Raw genomic sequence first — 16,020 nt, 5'->3', positions numbered from 1 at the left:
ATGTATGAAATGCTATACTTTTATTAAAATTTTATTTTACCTTTATTTAACTAGGCAAGTCAGATAAGAACAAATTCTTGTTTTCAATGACGGCCTAGGAACAGTGGGTTAACTAGCCTAAGCTATGTAAATATTCCCTGTTATTCACTACATGTACAGTATATATGCCTACAGCCATTTTAATTCTTCTTCTCCTCCTACTGTAGGTGTAAGTACTGGCACTATGACGACAACCTGTTGACGTCCAGTGTCATCATCGTGTTTCACAACGAGGGCTGGTCCACCCTGATGAGGACGGTTCACAGCGTCATCAAGAGAACGCCCAGACGATACCTGGCCGAGATCGTCATGATCGACGACTTCAGCAACAAAGGTAGCATTGGTTTGAGTACTAGTAATTACAACACAGGGTTTTGTCTTTGTACCAATATTGTCTTATGAACTAACGCTCGCCCCCTTACTAGCTCTGACTTTGCTGACAGCTACTTTATTGATCTACTTACTGTGGGGGTAGCCTAGTGGTTAGAGCGTTGGACTAGTAACCGGAAGGTTGCACGTTCGAATCCCCGAGCTGACAAGGTACAAATCTGTCGTTCTGCCCCTGAACAGGCAGTTAACCCACTGTTCCTAGGCCGTCATTGAAAATAAGAATTTGTTCTTAACTGACTTGCCTAGTTAAATAAAGGTAAAATAAATCAATAAAAAATATGTGGTTGTCCCACCTAGCTACCTTAAGATCAATGCACTAAGTCGCTCTGGATAAGAGTGTCTGCGAAATGACTTGTTTGTTCCATTTTGAATTAGCCAATCAGGTTAGACTAGAAGGCTTCATGACATCACTCTGCTGCAGTGTATCAGTGCTTCACTGCTGTACTTGTACATTTCCTCATATACAAGCCTTAGTGCATAACATGTCAATTCTTGGTTTAAGGTTAAGAGCACCCTGCTTTGTTTCAGCTAGGCCAGTAGATGACTACAGTTGGCTGTTAGCAGGGGACCCCCACTCCAATTACCAAGTAAAACGCCCAGCAATTGAATCAGCGCTCTGCAACAACACTTTGCCATTGTCATGCTAAATTATCACTGGCTATGAAAAGCATTGGAGTGGAACAGCCTTTCGCCCCCAGTGTCTCCCTTAGTCTTGCATTGTGAGGCCCTGCCCAAGCAATGGCACACCATTCAGTTGTACTGTGAGTGCCTAGTCCACCATTCAGATGTAGAACTGTGAGAGCCTAGTCCACCATTGTGAAAAGCTGGCTGAGTAATTCCCTTGAAGCGGGGGCACCACAACACCAAAATATGGGTAATGGACACTGACTTCATGAAAACATCAAGAGCTCAGAGAATTCATCTCATTAAGCATGCAGCCTGCTACTGATTGCTATTACCAAAGCCTGTTACAGTGTTCCAAACCATCTGCATGCTATCACAAGCACTTCATTGCCAATAAAGCTATAGTCTGGCCATTGGAAACAAGGTTTTGAAGGAGAAAGATGCCATGTTATTGCTCAGGTTTCACATCAGTTGTTGCACATTTTGTTCTAAAGCAGGCATCCACAGACATTACACAAGTAATTATAAAGGTTGTGACTCTCAGACCGCAAGCAATATATAGCAATGCCAGGGGCTCATCGTCGTTGCACCTCTGACGTTATGGAATTAAACTCAAGGTTATGGTTTATAAAATATTATTCTGGGGTCGATACAGAAATCTCTTTATAGTTAAAGCATGAAACCGTCTTGCTGCTGATCACTTAACACAGTGGTAGGCCGTGCCTTTTCTTACTACAACAAAAGCGGTACCTGCTTCGTGCCTTTCCCGGTAGCGACGAACCTGCCGTTTTTACTTGTAGAATTGCAATTCTCGTCAGTGGCCAACATCTTGACTTTGAGCCGATCAGAGAGCACAAACCCCCACGTGGGAGAGAGAACAGAAGTGACAACAAAGATGGGAAGAGGGTGTTTTCTCCGTACAGCCACAGTTAAATGTCATGAGCCAGTCACACTTCATATGCAATGTAGGCTATGAGATGTTAGCTAGCTAAGTGCACAGACTCGATGCACACAACACTAAATAACCACTGGAGCAAATATTGACATAAGGAAATCACAATGGATTAGTTTCCATGAAACCGCTGCCTGTGTTCGCTGCAGTGTCCTTAGCTAGCTACACTACATTACCAAAAGTATAGACACCTGCTCGTCGAACGTCTCATTCCAAAAACATGGGTATTAATATGGAGTTGGTCCCCCCACATTGCTGCAATAACAGCCTCCACTCTTCTGGGAAGGCTTTCCACTTGGAACATTGCTGCGGGGACTTGCTTCCATTCAGCCACGAGCATTAGTTAAGTCGGGCACTGATGTTGGGTAATTAGGCCTGGCTTGCAGTCAACATTCCAATTTGTCCCAAAGGTGTTTGATGGGATTGAGGTCAGGGCTCTGTGCAGGCCAGTCAAGTTCTTCCACAACGATCTCGACAAACCATTTCTGTTTGGAACTCAGTAGTGAGTGTTGCAACTGAAGACAGACGATTTTTACTCACTTCAGCACTGCGGTCCCGTTCTGTGAGCTTTTGTGGCCTACCACTTTGCGGCTGAGCCGCTGTTGCTCCTATACGTTTACACTTCACAATAACAGAACCTACAGTTGACCAGGACAGCTCTAGCAAGGCAGAAATTTGAACTGACTTGTTGGAAAGGTGACATCCTATGATAGTGCCTCATTGAAATTCACTGAGCTCTTCAGTAAGGCCATTCTACTGCCAATATTTTGTCTGTGGAGATTGCATGGCTTTATGCTCAATTTTATACACCTGTCAGCAACAGGTGTATGTTGTACTAGCTTGCAAATATGTTAACGTTAGCTAGCTAACGAAACAGAGCTAGCTAGATCTAGCTAGCTAGCATATTCGCTAGATGATAACGTTAGCTAGCTAGTTAAACTTTTGGCCAAGGGCTGGTACTAGCTGTATGGGGTTATAGAGAATTAATTTAATTGTTTGTCATTTAGCTCGGGCTAGTATCAACAAGGGCTTTCTGCAAAATAACAACATTAGCTAGCTAACATTGGAATCTAGACCATAAACTTAGCAACACACTGACATTTAACTTTATTTAACTAGGCATTTTCAATGACGGCCTAGAAACAGTGGGTTAACTGCCTGTTCAAGGGCAGAACAACAGATTTGTACCTTGTCAGCTTGGGGATTTGAACTTGCAACCTTCCGGTTACTAGTCCAACGCTCTAACCACTAGGCTACCCTGCCACCCCACATTCAGTGTCAAACAATGCTTCTGTCACCTTCTGGTTTAGAGTATTTTAACAGGGCTGACGACTTTAAGGTCTTTGCTGTGTGAACAGGAGATTGACTACCGACACTAACAGTAGGTTTAATCTCACTGTCTCCAGTGCACCTGAAGGAGAGACTAGAAGAATACATTAAGCAGTGGAACGGCCTGGTCAAACTGCACCGCAATGAGAAGCGAGAGGGCCTCATCCAGGCTAGGAGTATAGGAGCCCATGTAGCCACCCTGGGACAGGTACGTTACAGCTACTCCATCACCTCTACACTTACTGTGTGTGGATGAGACAAAGGGGGGGAATAAATGGATTGATCTGGAGCCACTAATATAGATTGACATCCATATAGATGGAAAGGTATGGAATGGCAACAACTCCTATGTCAAGCAACTGTTCTCTCCAGTGTCTGACGTGTTTGGCCACTGTGTGTGTCCTGTCGTCTATAGGTTCTTATCTATTTAGACGCTCACTGTGAAGTTGCTGCCAACTGGTACGCCCCTCTGGTGGCGCCCATATCCAAGGACAGGTATGAGTGGTCTGCAGCTGTGATTTTTGAGTATTTCTACTTCATATACGATGACTTGTTCTACTGTAATAATGAAAAATATTCTGATCCATCGATGAACGGTGCAGGTCATGAATCCTCTCCACCAGAAACATCTCTGTATTATGTCACAGCATAACTAGTGATATACATTGACGTATATACAACCTAATTCTCGTGCAGATAATTGTATTGAAAATGTATAGATGGGTGTATCCATCCATGCTGAATATGCAAAACTGTTTATCTATGCTAAATATTGATCAGTAATTAATATCCATTTAGTAAAGTGGTCTGCCACACTGTAACGTGTGTATTCTCATTGCCTGTTTCCAGAACGGTATGCACTGTACCTCTGATAGATTATATAGACGGCAGTGATTATACCATAGAGCCCCAGCAAGGTGGTGATGAGGACGGGCTGGCCCGGGGAGCCTGGGACTGGAGCCTGCTGTGGAAGAGAGTGCCTCTCTCCAGCAGGGAGAAGGCTAAGCGAAAGCATAAGACTGAGCCTTATCGGTAAACATGCTGCTACCATCCATGCCCATCTAAAACCCAGATGTATTGTTTGTTTCCCCCCTGTGTGTGTGTGTGTGTGATGCATGAAACCCACCCTCCATCTCCCCACCGGCTGTCCCTACCCAGAACGGTGTGCACGGTCCCTCTCATAGACTCCATAGAAGGCCAGACATTCCGAGTTGACCCACAAGGGGGAGGGGACGAGGATGGCTTTGCCCGCGGAGCATGGGACTGGAGCATGCTCTGGAAGCGTGTGCCCCTCACTAGCAGGGAGAAGGAGAAGAGATTAACTAAAACTGAGCCCTATCGGTAATTTATCGGCACTAAAAAAAAATCTACCCTGCTTGCAACATCAACCTCTGAGGCACAAGATTATACAATATGCTGTCTGCATGTGCAGTACTATTTGCTTGGCCTTGGCTTGCTCATACTACTGCTTGGCACTTCTCTATAGTGTATAACTGTATGCTGACTATGAAACACAAGTGCTACCTCATATAGTGGTCTGTAGATGTAACAATAATCAGAAAGCTATGTAATACCCATTAATTACCAACTGTAGCACTCAATGTGGTTTATTAATTTCTCTAACTTGCTCTAGTGCCAAATTTCATGCTCTTGAGGAAACGCTTATGGCCTGGACCAATTTAAAATTATCAATTTGTCCGAACCCTGAATGCTAGCCGTCTCTGATACCTGGAAGGAATTTTGACAGATGCCACTGCTTGTGCCTTCAGAAATCAACGCTTAAGTCTTTGAAATTAAACTCTTTGAAATCTCTCACTAATGTCCTGCATCAGTTTTCTCAGTTTTTCTTGGTGTGATTTCCTCACAAATAATCTCTTCTGTCTTCTCCACAACTCGGTATCCTATCATGTATCCTACCACGTTTTTCTATTGTTTGAGAAGATAAGTCCGTAATGTGTCACCTTCGATGGCTAGCATGATATTTGGTCATTTGACATTAAGGATTGTTTGGGAGCACTCTTTGGGTCAATGTTCTTGTTCACTCTTTTTGTCATAATGCTTATGTTTCTCCCTATTTCATCATTTATCCACCTTCTTCCCTACTACATTTTAGCTCTTGTCCCTCTCTCTGGATGAGACTCCTGTGGATTGTGGGTAATGTAGTTTTGGGCCTTTCTCAGGTCTCCTGCCATGGCTGGGGGTCTGTTTGCCATTGAGAGGGACTTCTTCTTTGAGCTGGGCCTCTATGACCCAGGACTGCAGATCTGGGGAGGGGAGAACTTTGAGATATCCTATAAGGTAAACACTAAGACCACCTAAAGCTCTCAATCATCTAGGAAAGATTTCACATAATAAAATACTTGGGCTATTGTTTGGTCCTGTATTGATACTGTTACTAATCATGCATAATGATTAGTAGCTGTTATTTATTTGCTGTGAATTTCAACTATGTTGTCTCTCTATTGTACTAGTATACTGTTGTATTTTCAGCTTTCTATGTACCATCTGTGTAACTCCAGCATGTTCTATTGTCCTGATCTGATCCCAGATCTGGCAGTGTGGTGGCCAGCTGCTCTTTGTGCCGTGCTCCCGCGTGGGCCATATCTACCGCCTACAGGGCTGGCAGGGCAACCCACCCCCTGCCCACGTTGGCTCCTCGCCCACACTTAAGGTCAGTGTGCCAAGTCTGTCAAACTAAGCACCCAGGCTGCCCCTCTTAGCCTGCTCCCAGATCTGCTTTCAATCTCTTTCCAACTCCTATGGTGATTGTCACAATGACTGTAAGAGTTGGCAGGACAACACAAACAGATCTGGGACCAGGCTAGCCCACTCTGGCAAATCCCTGGCAGCTTTTCTTGGCTCCTTTGAGCTGACCTGGCACCGTCTGCTTATTTACTTGGATTTATCCTTGTAAACTAATATGGTTCAGCCAGTTTCAAATGTCTACAAGTGTGACTAGATTGAATGATATACTGTGCTAAGCATAGTTCATGTAGGCCTACAGCCGCTTATCAAATGGTCAGTAGTGAATTAATTATATGGATATCATCATATGTATCGGTCATCTGTATTGTATCATAAAACATCAGCAATCTTACGGAAAAACACCATATGAGAAGTAGCATATAGATTGACTGACTGATATCCTTCAAGGGGTGTTGTCCTTCATGGAAACTAATAATTGGTGTTTTATTCTGATCCTCCCTGCTTCAGAACTATGTGCGTGTGGTGGAGGTTTGGTGGGACGACTACAAGGACTACTTCTACGCAAGCCGGCCGGAGACCCTCACCCTGGCCTACGGGGACATCAGCCAGCTCAAGAAGTTCAGAGAGGAGCACCGGTGCAAGAGCTTCAAGTGGTTCATGGAAGAAATTGCCTATGACATCCCCATGAACTACCCACTGCCCCCCAAAAATGTGGAGTGGGGAGAGGTAGGCTAAAGTATAGTCCATATTTAGTTTTTAGTTTATTCATACTACACAATAGTATGCATCTGTTGAGGAGTAGTGTGTTACTGTCCGCTACATGACCAAAAGTATGTGGACACCTGCTCGTTGAACATCTTATTCCAACATCATGGCCAATTAGTGGAGTTTGTCCCCTGCTATAACAGCCTCCACTCTTCTGGGAAGGCTTTCCACTAGATGTTGGAACGTTGCTGCGGGGACTTGCTTCCATTCAGCCACGAGCATTAGTGAGGGTGGGTGATTAGGCCTGGCTTGCAGTTGGCGTTCCAATTCATCCCAAAGATGTTCGATGGGGTTGAGGTTAGGGCTCTGTGCAGGCCAGTGAAGTTCTTCCACATCGATCTCGAAAAAATATTTCTGTATGTACCTCACTTTGTGCACGGGGGGCATTGTCATGCTGAAACAGGAAAGGGCCTTCCCAAAACTGTTGATACGAGGTTGGAAACACAGAACCATCTAGAATGTTGTATGCTGTAGCGTTAAGATTTCCCTTTACTGGGACTAATGGGCCTAGCCCAAACCATGAAAAACAGCCCCAGACCATTATACCTCCTCCACCAAACTTGACAGTTGGCACTATGCATTTAGGCAGGTAGTGTTCTCCTGGCATCTGCCAAACCTAGATTTGTCCGTTGGACTGCCAGATGGTGAAGCCTGATTCATGGCTCCAGAAAACGTGTTTCCTCTGCTCCAGAGTCCCATGGCGGCGAGTTTTATACCACTCCAGCCGACGCTTGGCATTGCGCATGGTGATCTTAGACTTGTGTGTTGCTGCTCGGCCATGGAAAACCATTTCATGAAGATCCCGACGAACAGTTATTGTGCTGACGTTACTTCCAGAGGCAGTTTGGAACTCGATAGCGTTGCAACTCGTCGGTCCCGTTCTGTGAGCTTGTTTGGCCTACCACTTTGCTGCTGAGGCGTTGTTGCTCATAGACGTTTCCACTTCACAATAACAGCACCCATGAGGCAGTGCACAATTGGCCCAGTGTCGTCCGGGTTAGGGGAGGGTTTGGCCGGCAGGATTTCCTTGTCCCATCGCGCTCTAAAGAATCCTTGTGGCGAGCCAGGTACCTGCAAGCTGACTTTGATCGCCAGCTGGAAAGTGTTTCCTCTGACACATTGGTGCGACTGGCTTCCGGGTTAAGGGAGCAGTGTGTCAAGAAGCAGTGTGGCTTGGCTGGGTCTTGTTTCGGAGGACGCATGGCTCTCGACCTTCACCTCTCCCGAGCCCGTAGGGGAGATGCAGCAATGGGACAAGACTGTAACTACCAATTGGCTATCACGAAATTGGGGAGAAAAATCTGGTTAAAAGTACAACAAAAAATGTATATAAATAAAAGCACTTACAATTGACTGGAGAAGCTCTGACTTGTTGGAAAGGTGGCATCCTATAACGGTGCCATGTTGAAAGTCACTGAGCTCTTCAGGAAGGCCATTCTACTGCCAATATTTGGCTATGGAGATTGCATGGCAGTGCATGATTTTATACACCTGTCAGCATCAGGTTTGGCTGAAAGTCAAATCCACTCATTTGAAGGGGTGTTCCATACACTACATATACACACAAGTATGTGCATTTGGAATGTATAGTGAACATTATTGCTTTGTTCCAGGTCCGTGGATATGAGACCAGCTACTGCATTGACAGTATGGGACACACCAACGGAGGCAACGTGGAGATTGGACCCTGTCACAGAATGGGTGGGAACCAGGTCAGAAGACTCTTTGTGTCATTTGGGATTATAGACTTTATTTATTCCTAAACATTATTCCTCATTTACTGATAAATCACCTCTTGTAGCTTTTCAGGATAAATGAAGCCAACCAGCTCATGCAGTATGACCAGTGTTTGACGAAAGGACCAGACGGGTCGGCGGTGATCGTTACACACTGTAACATGAACGAGAACACAGAGTGGAGATACTTCAAGGTATGCAGCTGCATCTAACTTCATATATAAGAACCTCGTTAGATTGGTGCCATTGTTTCAATATATGATTGCTTCATAAGATGTGGTAAACCGTTGGAAAGAGAATCCGTCCTTGTTACCAATACAGTATTGAGTTTTTTTCCTATCACGCTACAGCTTGAGATGGTACTGCTGAACATAGCTTATTAGCATGTATGTGTGAGGGTATATGTCGTGTAAGTGAACTCACTGTTTCGTTTCCCTCCCAGGACCTCCACAGGTTCACCCACGTCCCCACGGGGAGGTGCCTGGACCGGTCGGACGTCCTCCACAAGGTCTTCATCGCAGACTGTGACACCAGCAAAAGCACACAAAAGTGGGAGATGAACAATATTGTAGCGGTTTAAAGCTACGGCCCCAGAGAGGGTATTTTACTCCAACTGGAACTCACTCGACAGGATAGGGCATCGAACACTGCACTTCAACTGTCTGCTGCATTGAGGTTGTGTACGTCCAAAATGGCATACTATTTCCCTATATAGTGCACTACTTCCAGAGCCCTATGGGCAGTGGCGTCAATTGTGTATGGCAGTCAACATACACCAACTATTTTAAAATGGGCTACTAAAGTCATTCCAATCCCCATTAAATGGCAAATGCAGTTTAAGAGGGAATAGCTGGCAGGCTTCTGAGCGGGTGGGAAAGACCGGTAGGATAGAGCACATTGAGCTGAGGTAGTTTTTATCTTAAAACAGTGCGGAGGTGGAAGATTGCTGTAGATGGCTATGAAACTGCACTTTTGACTTCACGTGGAACTCAACTCATTTTTAATTCTGGTGCCGAGCTAGTGCTTAGCAACTACTTGCTGTATGACATGTTTGTAGAAAGTTAAGTCCCTTATTGACTGTTGGGAATGAAGCTACAACTAAGGTGATGATGAGTACATTTTTCTTGTTTTCGCTGTCTCCAAATAGCTTTTTAGTTTAAATTTTGTAGGTTTAGCTGAAATGACGGCCCTGCCTATGGGCCCTGGTCAAAAGCAATGCACTATATAGGGGATACTGTGCTCTCTCAACCATGTCCCACGGAAGATACTCCTCCCTACACACACTTGGATAATGGAAATTTTTTCAGTTGTAGATGTTTACACGTTCTTGCTCTTCTCTCGGTTTTTACATCTTATTGGGGTCTTTGGGCTATTACTCAGGGGTCTGAGAATTTTTCTAACTGTAAAAAAACATTGGTGGAGGATTCATTAATCAATGTGCAGAATTGTACATTCAACAATTCAAAACCACTTCTAGTAGTCGTGTAATAAACTGCCCACTAGCTAGGGTTTTAAGAATACTATGTTTTTGAAAACTGCAATGGATTATAACCTGGTCTCAGATCTGTTTGTACAATGACCCATAGGTGTTTAATTGGCAAGAAAGCACAAACAGATCTGGGACCAGGCTAGATGGATAAGTCCACTCATGAATCATGGTTAAGAATGAACACTGGATGTTTTGAAAGGACTTACTACTTCAATGATGTTGGTCTTAGGCACAGTGAAATTCCAAAAGCTTGAATTTAACATGTTGGCTCTAACTGGTGAATTTCAAATGGCTATATAAAGAAAGGGTTTGTTTTTATTTTTTTATATATTTCCAGCTTGGTATGTAAATGTTGAATGATGACTGCAAAGCAACCAATTTGTTCAAAGCAAAATTATGAAAATGTGTTTTCTTTGGGGTATGATGTGATATGTATGCATTTTTTATCATGTAAATAGTTTTATTTCTAAAACATAGCACTATGCAGTGAGCCTTGGATGAAGGTGTACATATCTAACTTATAAAAAAATATTGGCTCGAACTGTACTCATGGCAATAAATTGAACCTTTTTACCAATGACTTTTGCCCCTTTTCCTTTGAAATTACAATTTTATAGAGATGTGTATTTCTCCAAATTGCATAATAGGGGCCTTTTTTATTGCGCTCAATTGCAGCGATGTTGCGATAGGCCTATGGTATTCATGTATCTTTTGAACCTTCAACATTGTGTTCAGGTCTGATTACACGAAATCCAATGTCTATAGCTAAATCCCCCAGATTTTGGGGTCCTCCCCCCTCCCCCAGATAAACATGGTCTCATTTGTATGTTATCTATCCAAAAGAAAATGCCTCGACCCTGTCTGGCCATATGTCAACCACTCCAACTGCAGTAGATTTAAGACATGCATTTCCCTCAGACCATCTGTGCCCTATTGACTTGTTAGCTGGTAACCAGGTCTACAACCAAAGGTGAAAGTCAACCTTGCGGCAGGTAACCGAAAGGTTGCAAGATCGAATCCCCGAGCTGACGTGGTAAAAATCTGTCGTTCTGCCCCTGAACAAGGCAGTTAACTGTTCCTAGGCCATCATTGAACATAAGAATTTGTTCTTAACTGACCTGCCTAGCTAAATACAGGTAAAACTCAATTTCTACAATTTTACAGTAGAAGGAAATAAGTCAATATAAATGCATTTCATGACTGGGAGTACAGATATGCATCAGTTGGTCAGTATACCTTAAGGGCATGGATCAGAAAATCAGTCAGTATTTGGTGTGATTTTTTTGCAGGCCATTAAACTGGGACAGATCCTTGCATCATGTTGAAACATGGCACGATAATGGGCCTTGATCTTATCAGTATCTGTGCATGCAAATTACCATTGATAAATGCAGTTAATTGTCTAGCTTATGCCTACCCATAACCCAGCTGACATCAGCAAACCCCTTTCCCACACGATGTAGAGAAGCGAACTTTGAGGGGTTGCTAGACTTGGTATGCCCAACTGCACTCAACTTTGTGGCATTGTTGACAAACTGCACATTTGAGTGGCCTTTAATGTATTGCTTAATATGCCACACGACAGGTAGATTATCTAGGCAAAGGAGAAATGCTCCTTCACTGGGTGGTAGAGAAATACACAGAAAATTAGCTTTTGTCAGCTCATGAAACCCAACATGTTGCATTTATTAAGCTATACCAATGAAGTTTTAGTGCAATTTAATAGGTCACTACCTTGAAACTAGTAGCTAACCAACATGGAGTACATTTGGCTACTTTTACACAGCCAATTCAGATATTTTCTACCACGTGGGCTTTTAAATGATCAGATCTAAAAGCCCAGTTAGTGGGGCGTGGAGAAGGGGGAATAATTCTGAATTGGACTAGTTGTCTAATCACATCTCTAAACTTGTCAACAAGGCAAGGAAGTTAATCAATATACAAAACAAATTTTTATTATAAAAAGAAATCATTCTACACTGAAACTCCACATTAAAAATGGGTCGCAAACGTCTACACATTTTTCCTTGCATTTCTTAAAAAACGGCAGTGGAAACGATATCAATATAGGGCGGAAAAGAACATGCCACCATCCAAAGACAAAACAAGCAGTGCTTTGAGAATAAGAGCTGTTCATTTACAAGACAGCACAATATGACCCCTGTATGCATTATTGCAGCCATTGCACATCACTGTACATGTTCTGAAAAATCCAAAATGCTATAAATGTTACATTGTCAGGTTCACATTGTTTTGCAAATACTCCAGCTCAAGTTTCCAGGCAGTTTAGTCGTCATCCTCGTCATCATCCTCTTCCTCGTCATCATCCTCCTCTTCGTCATCATCATCGTCATCATCATCCATGGGCGCTGCCTTCTTGCCAACAGCTGGCCTGCCGGGGCCACTCTTAGCAGTTGCACCTGCGCCTCCCTTAGCCTTGTAGGCAGCAACATCCTACAACAAACAATTCAGTTAACAAAAATAGACTTAATTTTCGTGACCTACAACAGTTCTAGTCGGTAATGATAAGTGAGAGTTGAAGTGGTTCTGGAGTGGACCTTACCTTCTCATACTTCTCCTTCAGCTTGGCGGCCTTTGCTTCGTGTGGCTGCTTGTCTTTGGGAGTCTGCTTGCCCCACAGCAGACCCAGCTGCTTGGCGATGTCTCCAATGCCCATGCCTGGGTTATCAGCCTTGATTCTTCCACGGTGTTCAGCACAGAACACGAAAAATGCAGAACTATCGGGGATAGAATGTTGAGAACACATTTAGTTCAAAAATCGGAACAGAACGCTACAGAAATCGATACAGTTGTATAAGTGGAGTACTTACGGTGGCCTCTTGGGGGCATTGGGGTCCTTCTTTCTCTTTCCTGCTGCCTTAGATCCCTTGGGGGGCACATAACCCTTCATGTCCTTGTCATAACGGACTTTGTCACCCTTGGCCATGTCCTCAAACTTCACCTTCTCTTTTGCAGACATGGTCTGGAAAAGGGAAAAACTTCATTAGTCACACCACTCATTGAAGCATCCATGTTGCGGACAAATCCCCACCATTTGATACATTGACTTGCTAACGGTTTCGTCATCACGCTTTGCCCCGCCCCTTGCCCCCCGGAAAAAAACAACTTTTACATGGCGGCCGCTCAGTCAGAACTTACCCTCCACCTCTCTGAGCATTTCTTTGAGAACTCGGAAAAGTTCACTGAAGTTCCTGGGTGTTTTTTCTTGTGTTCTTCCCGGCACGTCGCAACAAAGAACGCATAGGAAGAAGTCTTTCCCTTCGGCTTATTAGGATCTTTACCCGGCATGGCTGCTATATTCTGAAAAAGGGAAAAAAAAACATTAAACAAAAAAATGTAATAACATCTGAAAATACATAAATACCGTTAAAGGTATGTATTCGGATGGTACCACCGAGTAAACGACCCACAAACCACTCCACGGACAGCCCAAGGACGCGAAACAGCGCTAATCCGATTGAGTTCCTGCTTCATTGTGGCTACAAGGCTAGGACAATAAGCGTCCCTCCATTTTGTTTCCCGCCTAAACCAAGTCTCCAAAAAATGCAATAAGTAGGATCAAATAATTTATTCGTTGATAAATTGGTCATCAGAAGGATACCCGTTAGTCATAAATAAACACCGAAAGGTTACCTAAACCATTTCTGCAAGGCTGATCAAAGTTAAGTCTAGGAACGACGCTAGCTAGGCTAGCTCAATGGCAGCAAGTATGGAATGCATCGTGCAACATCGCCAACTACCTAGCACGATGTTAGCATGTTATGTCTGAAAGAAGTACCCAAAAAGTATTTTCTGGGCGGAAAACATCTTCAAAATGTTCCTTATCATACTGAACATTCTAGGCTACGACCAGAACAATACATTATTAAAAAATCTGTTAAGGCATCAAGTTAGCCAGCTAAATAGCAACTGCATCACAGCGCGCTTCACAACTTCGCTGGCTTAGTTGAGTAAAATAAGTTTACAACATATATTCTTCAGTAAGCATTTGAGAGGTTTTGTCTTATGTTCAAAAGCATTCCAAAAACAAACTTTACATGTAGAAAATCACGAAAGATTTGATAGGCGTAGAAGTTCCCTTACTCACCTATTATCCAGCCACACAAATACAATGAGTGCCAATGTAAAGTCCTTCGCACTGTTTTGTGAGTGGGAGACAGTTCGCACAAACTTGATTAAATGTTTTTAGAGCTCCTCCCGCTTGTCATATACGGTTGGCTGAAATTACGCATTTCAATTTGAATCTGGGACCCAAGGGCATGAACGGTGTTTGGATTGGCTGAAGGTCTATATTTTGAGACTATCATGGTTGTCTGTGGCGGCTCAATGGCAAACTCATGTGATTGGCCGGAGTGGGGATTTAAAATAGACGGCGCCAAAAGCCTAAACGCTTTGAAGGGGGTTGGTTGTGTGTTGAATGCCCGTTCTCACCAAGATCATTGGGACGTCCCTACCTTAACCTTACCTATTAACCTACCGTAACTATTTAAAATGTTAACTGCAATGGGACTGGTAGTGACGACCCAAGGATCATATTAACAGGATCCGTTGCCACTGCTAGCCTGTCAGATAATTTAGGAAACAATAGAAATTAACAGTTATTGGTGAAAATAAAAACGCAAAATTAAGCCAAACTATGTATTCATGTAAAGGTGTAAAACGTTTTCAATATTTCAGACAGTGTTACAACGTTACTACAGACAGACCCCACACAGCCATTGATACGTTTTGCCTGAGCTCCTATAAATGCTCAAATGTTTCCATGTGCAAGTGTCCATCTAGCCAGTCAGAAATGTAAAAGCAAGCTCCACCATAACCGCAGGACAAGAGCACAAAGGCTAGCAGGGGAACAGCTGTCAACTGCGTGCAGATGCGACCCCAGTGTGCTCCCACGCTTTGTGTTGTACTACCGAGCCGCAGACACTGTAGCGATGTAAAGCCACGCCACGCGACTGAAGCTTTTGTTTTCAAACAGTCTTAAATCAGGATATCATTGCAATATTGGCCGAGTAGTAGCTTTATATAGCCTAGTTAAGCCTATAGCCTAGCCTAGCCTATTGTTGCAGCCTGGTCTCATAGACTAGACGTAGAATAGTACATTCAAATCCGGATTACTCAAATTGGTATGATGTTTATTTTGATATGCTTACATAAGCACATTATAGCTTACGGCAAAAATGGGTAGGGTATAATGCGAAAGTCTAGCAACTCACAAAAGGTTGTGAGTTCAATTTCATCATGGATAACTTCAGCATTTTAGCTAATTAGCAACTTTTCAACTATGTACTACTTTTTAGCTACTTTGCAACTACTTAGAATGTTAGCTAACCCTTCCCCAAACCTAACCTTAAAACCCTTTTAGCTAACCTAACTTTAACCTAACTCTAAGCGAAACCCTAACCCTAGCTTAGCTAACGTCAGCCAACTAGCTAACATTAGTCACCTTGCCACCTAGCTAGAATGCATAGTATATCATATGCTTTGCTAATTCATAACATATTGTATGTTTCACATATTCATTTCACAAATTCGTAACATATTGTACGTTTGCATTTGTTAAATATAATATGAATTGTAACGTGTAACATATCATACAAAATGGGTGATGGACATCCACAAATACATACCATACGAAAGTAAACATATCATACCATATAGAGGGTACAGAATCATACGTAATGCTCTGAGACCAGGTTGCAGCCAGCATGATAATTTCCCCTAATCAATCAGTGCAGCAATCAACACTACAGACAAGTATGTTTATTCTCACAAATTGATGTACATTATCACATAATCAATGTGTGTTTGCTAGCTACTGTCCCCATGTCCTTAGCTGCAATTTCAGATAGACCTATTAGGCAACATACCTGAGCTATTTTGATGCATCAGCAATACATGTACCCATTTTATAACTAATTAGTCCAGGTGTGTGGCGAGCTCGAGCTTGGTGGTCAATTGTTGTGGTCAGC

The 16,020-nt window shown here is 43.2% G+C and overlaps 2 protein-coding genes across 3 annotated transcripts in view; one reads left to right on the top strand and one right to left on the bottom strand.

The window, feature by feature from the left end:
• The window catches only part of LOC115137490 (N-acetylgalactosaminyltransferase 7-like), a 31,198-nt gene extending 20,588 nt beyond the window's left edge, over nucleotides 1–10,610 (top strand). Inside the window, exons 3-12 of one of the 2 annotated variants that reach the window (XM_029673816.2) lie at nucleotides 207–373; nucleotides 3,412–3,542; nucleotides 3,750–3,829; nucleotides 4,184–4,366; nucleotides 5,515–5,632; nucleotides 5,883–6,005; nucleotides 6,548–6,766; nucleotides 8,419–8,517; nucleotides 8,607–8,735; nucleotides 8,984–10,610. In XM_029673816.2, coding sequence (XP_029529676.1) covers nucleotides 207–373; nucleotides 3,412–3,542; nucleotides 3,750–3,829; nucleotides 4,184–4,366; nucleotides 5,515–5,632; nucleotides 5,883–6,005; nucleotides 6,548–6,766; nucleotides 8,419–8,517; nucleotides 8,607–8,735; nucleotides 8,984–9,121 — 1,387 coding nt within the window. In that variant the 3' untranslated portion in view covers nucleotides 9,122–10,610. Of the gene's footprint in view, nucleotides 1–206; nucleotides 374–3,411; nucleotides 3,543–3,749; nucleotides 3,830–4,183; nucleotides 4,367–4,492; nucleotides 4,676–5,514; nucleotides 5,633–5,882; nucleotides 6,006–6,547; nucleotides 6,767–8,418; nucleotides 8,518–8,606; nucleotides 8,736–8,983 lie in introns of both variants that reach the window. The other variant, XM_029673815.2, reaches the window with a different exon arrangement.
• A 1,353-nt stretch (nucleotides 10,611–11,963) lies between these two features.
• On the bottom strand, nucleotides 11,964–14,243 carry LOC135574064 (high mobility group protein B2-like). Its single transcript, XM_065024896.1, has 5 exons — nucleotides 14,139–14,243; nucleotides 13,190–13,351; nucleotides 12,862–13,013; nucleotides 12,594–12,768; nucleotides 11,964–12,484 (listed from the first exon to the last, which is right to left on the bottom strand). The coding sequence occupies exons 2-5, from the start codon at nucleotides 13,337–13,339 to the stop codon at nucleotides 12,317–12,319; spliced, it is 645 nt and encodes a 214-aa protein (XP_064880968.1). The 5' UTR covers nucleotides 13,340–13,351; nucleotides 14,139–14,243; the 3' UTR covers nucleotides 11,964–12,316.
• Between the last annotated feature and the right edge of the window lie 1,777 nt (nucleotides 14,244–16,020).

This window comes from Oncorhynchus nerka, linkage group LG11 (assembly GCF_034236695.1).
Source record: "Oncorhynchus nerka isolate Pitt River linkage group LG11, Oner_Uvic_2.0, whole genome shotgun sequence".
NCBI classification, from domain to species: Eukaryota; Metazoa; Chordata; class Actinopteri; order Salmoniformes; family Salmonidae; genus Oncorhynchus; species Oncorhynchus nerka.
The sequence above is the reverse complement of the archived record's forward strand: the minus strand, read 5'-3'. Positions and strand labels throughout refer to the sequence as shown.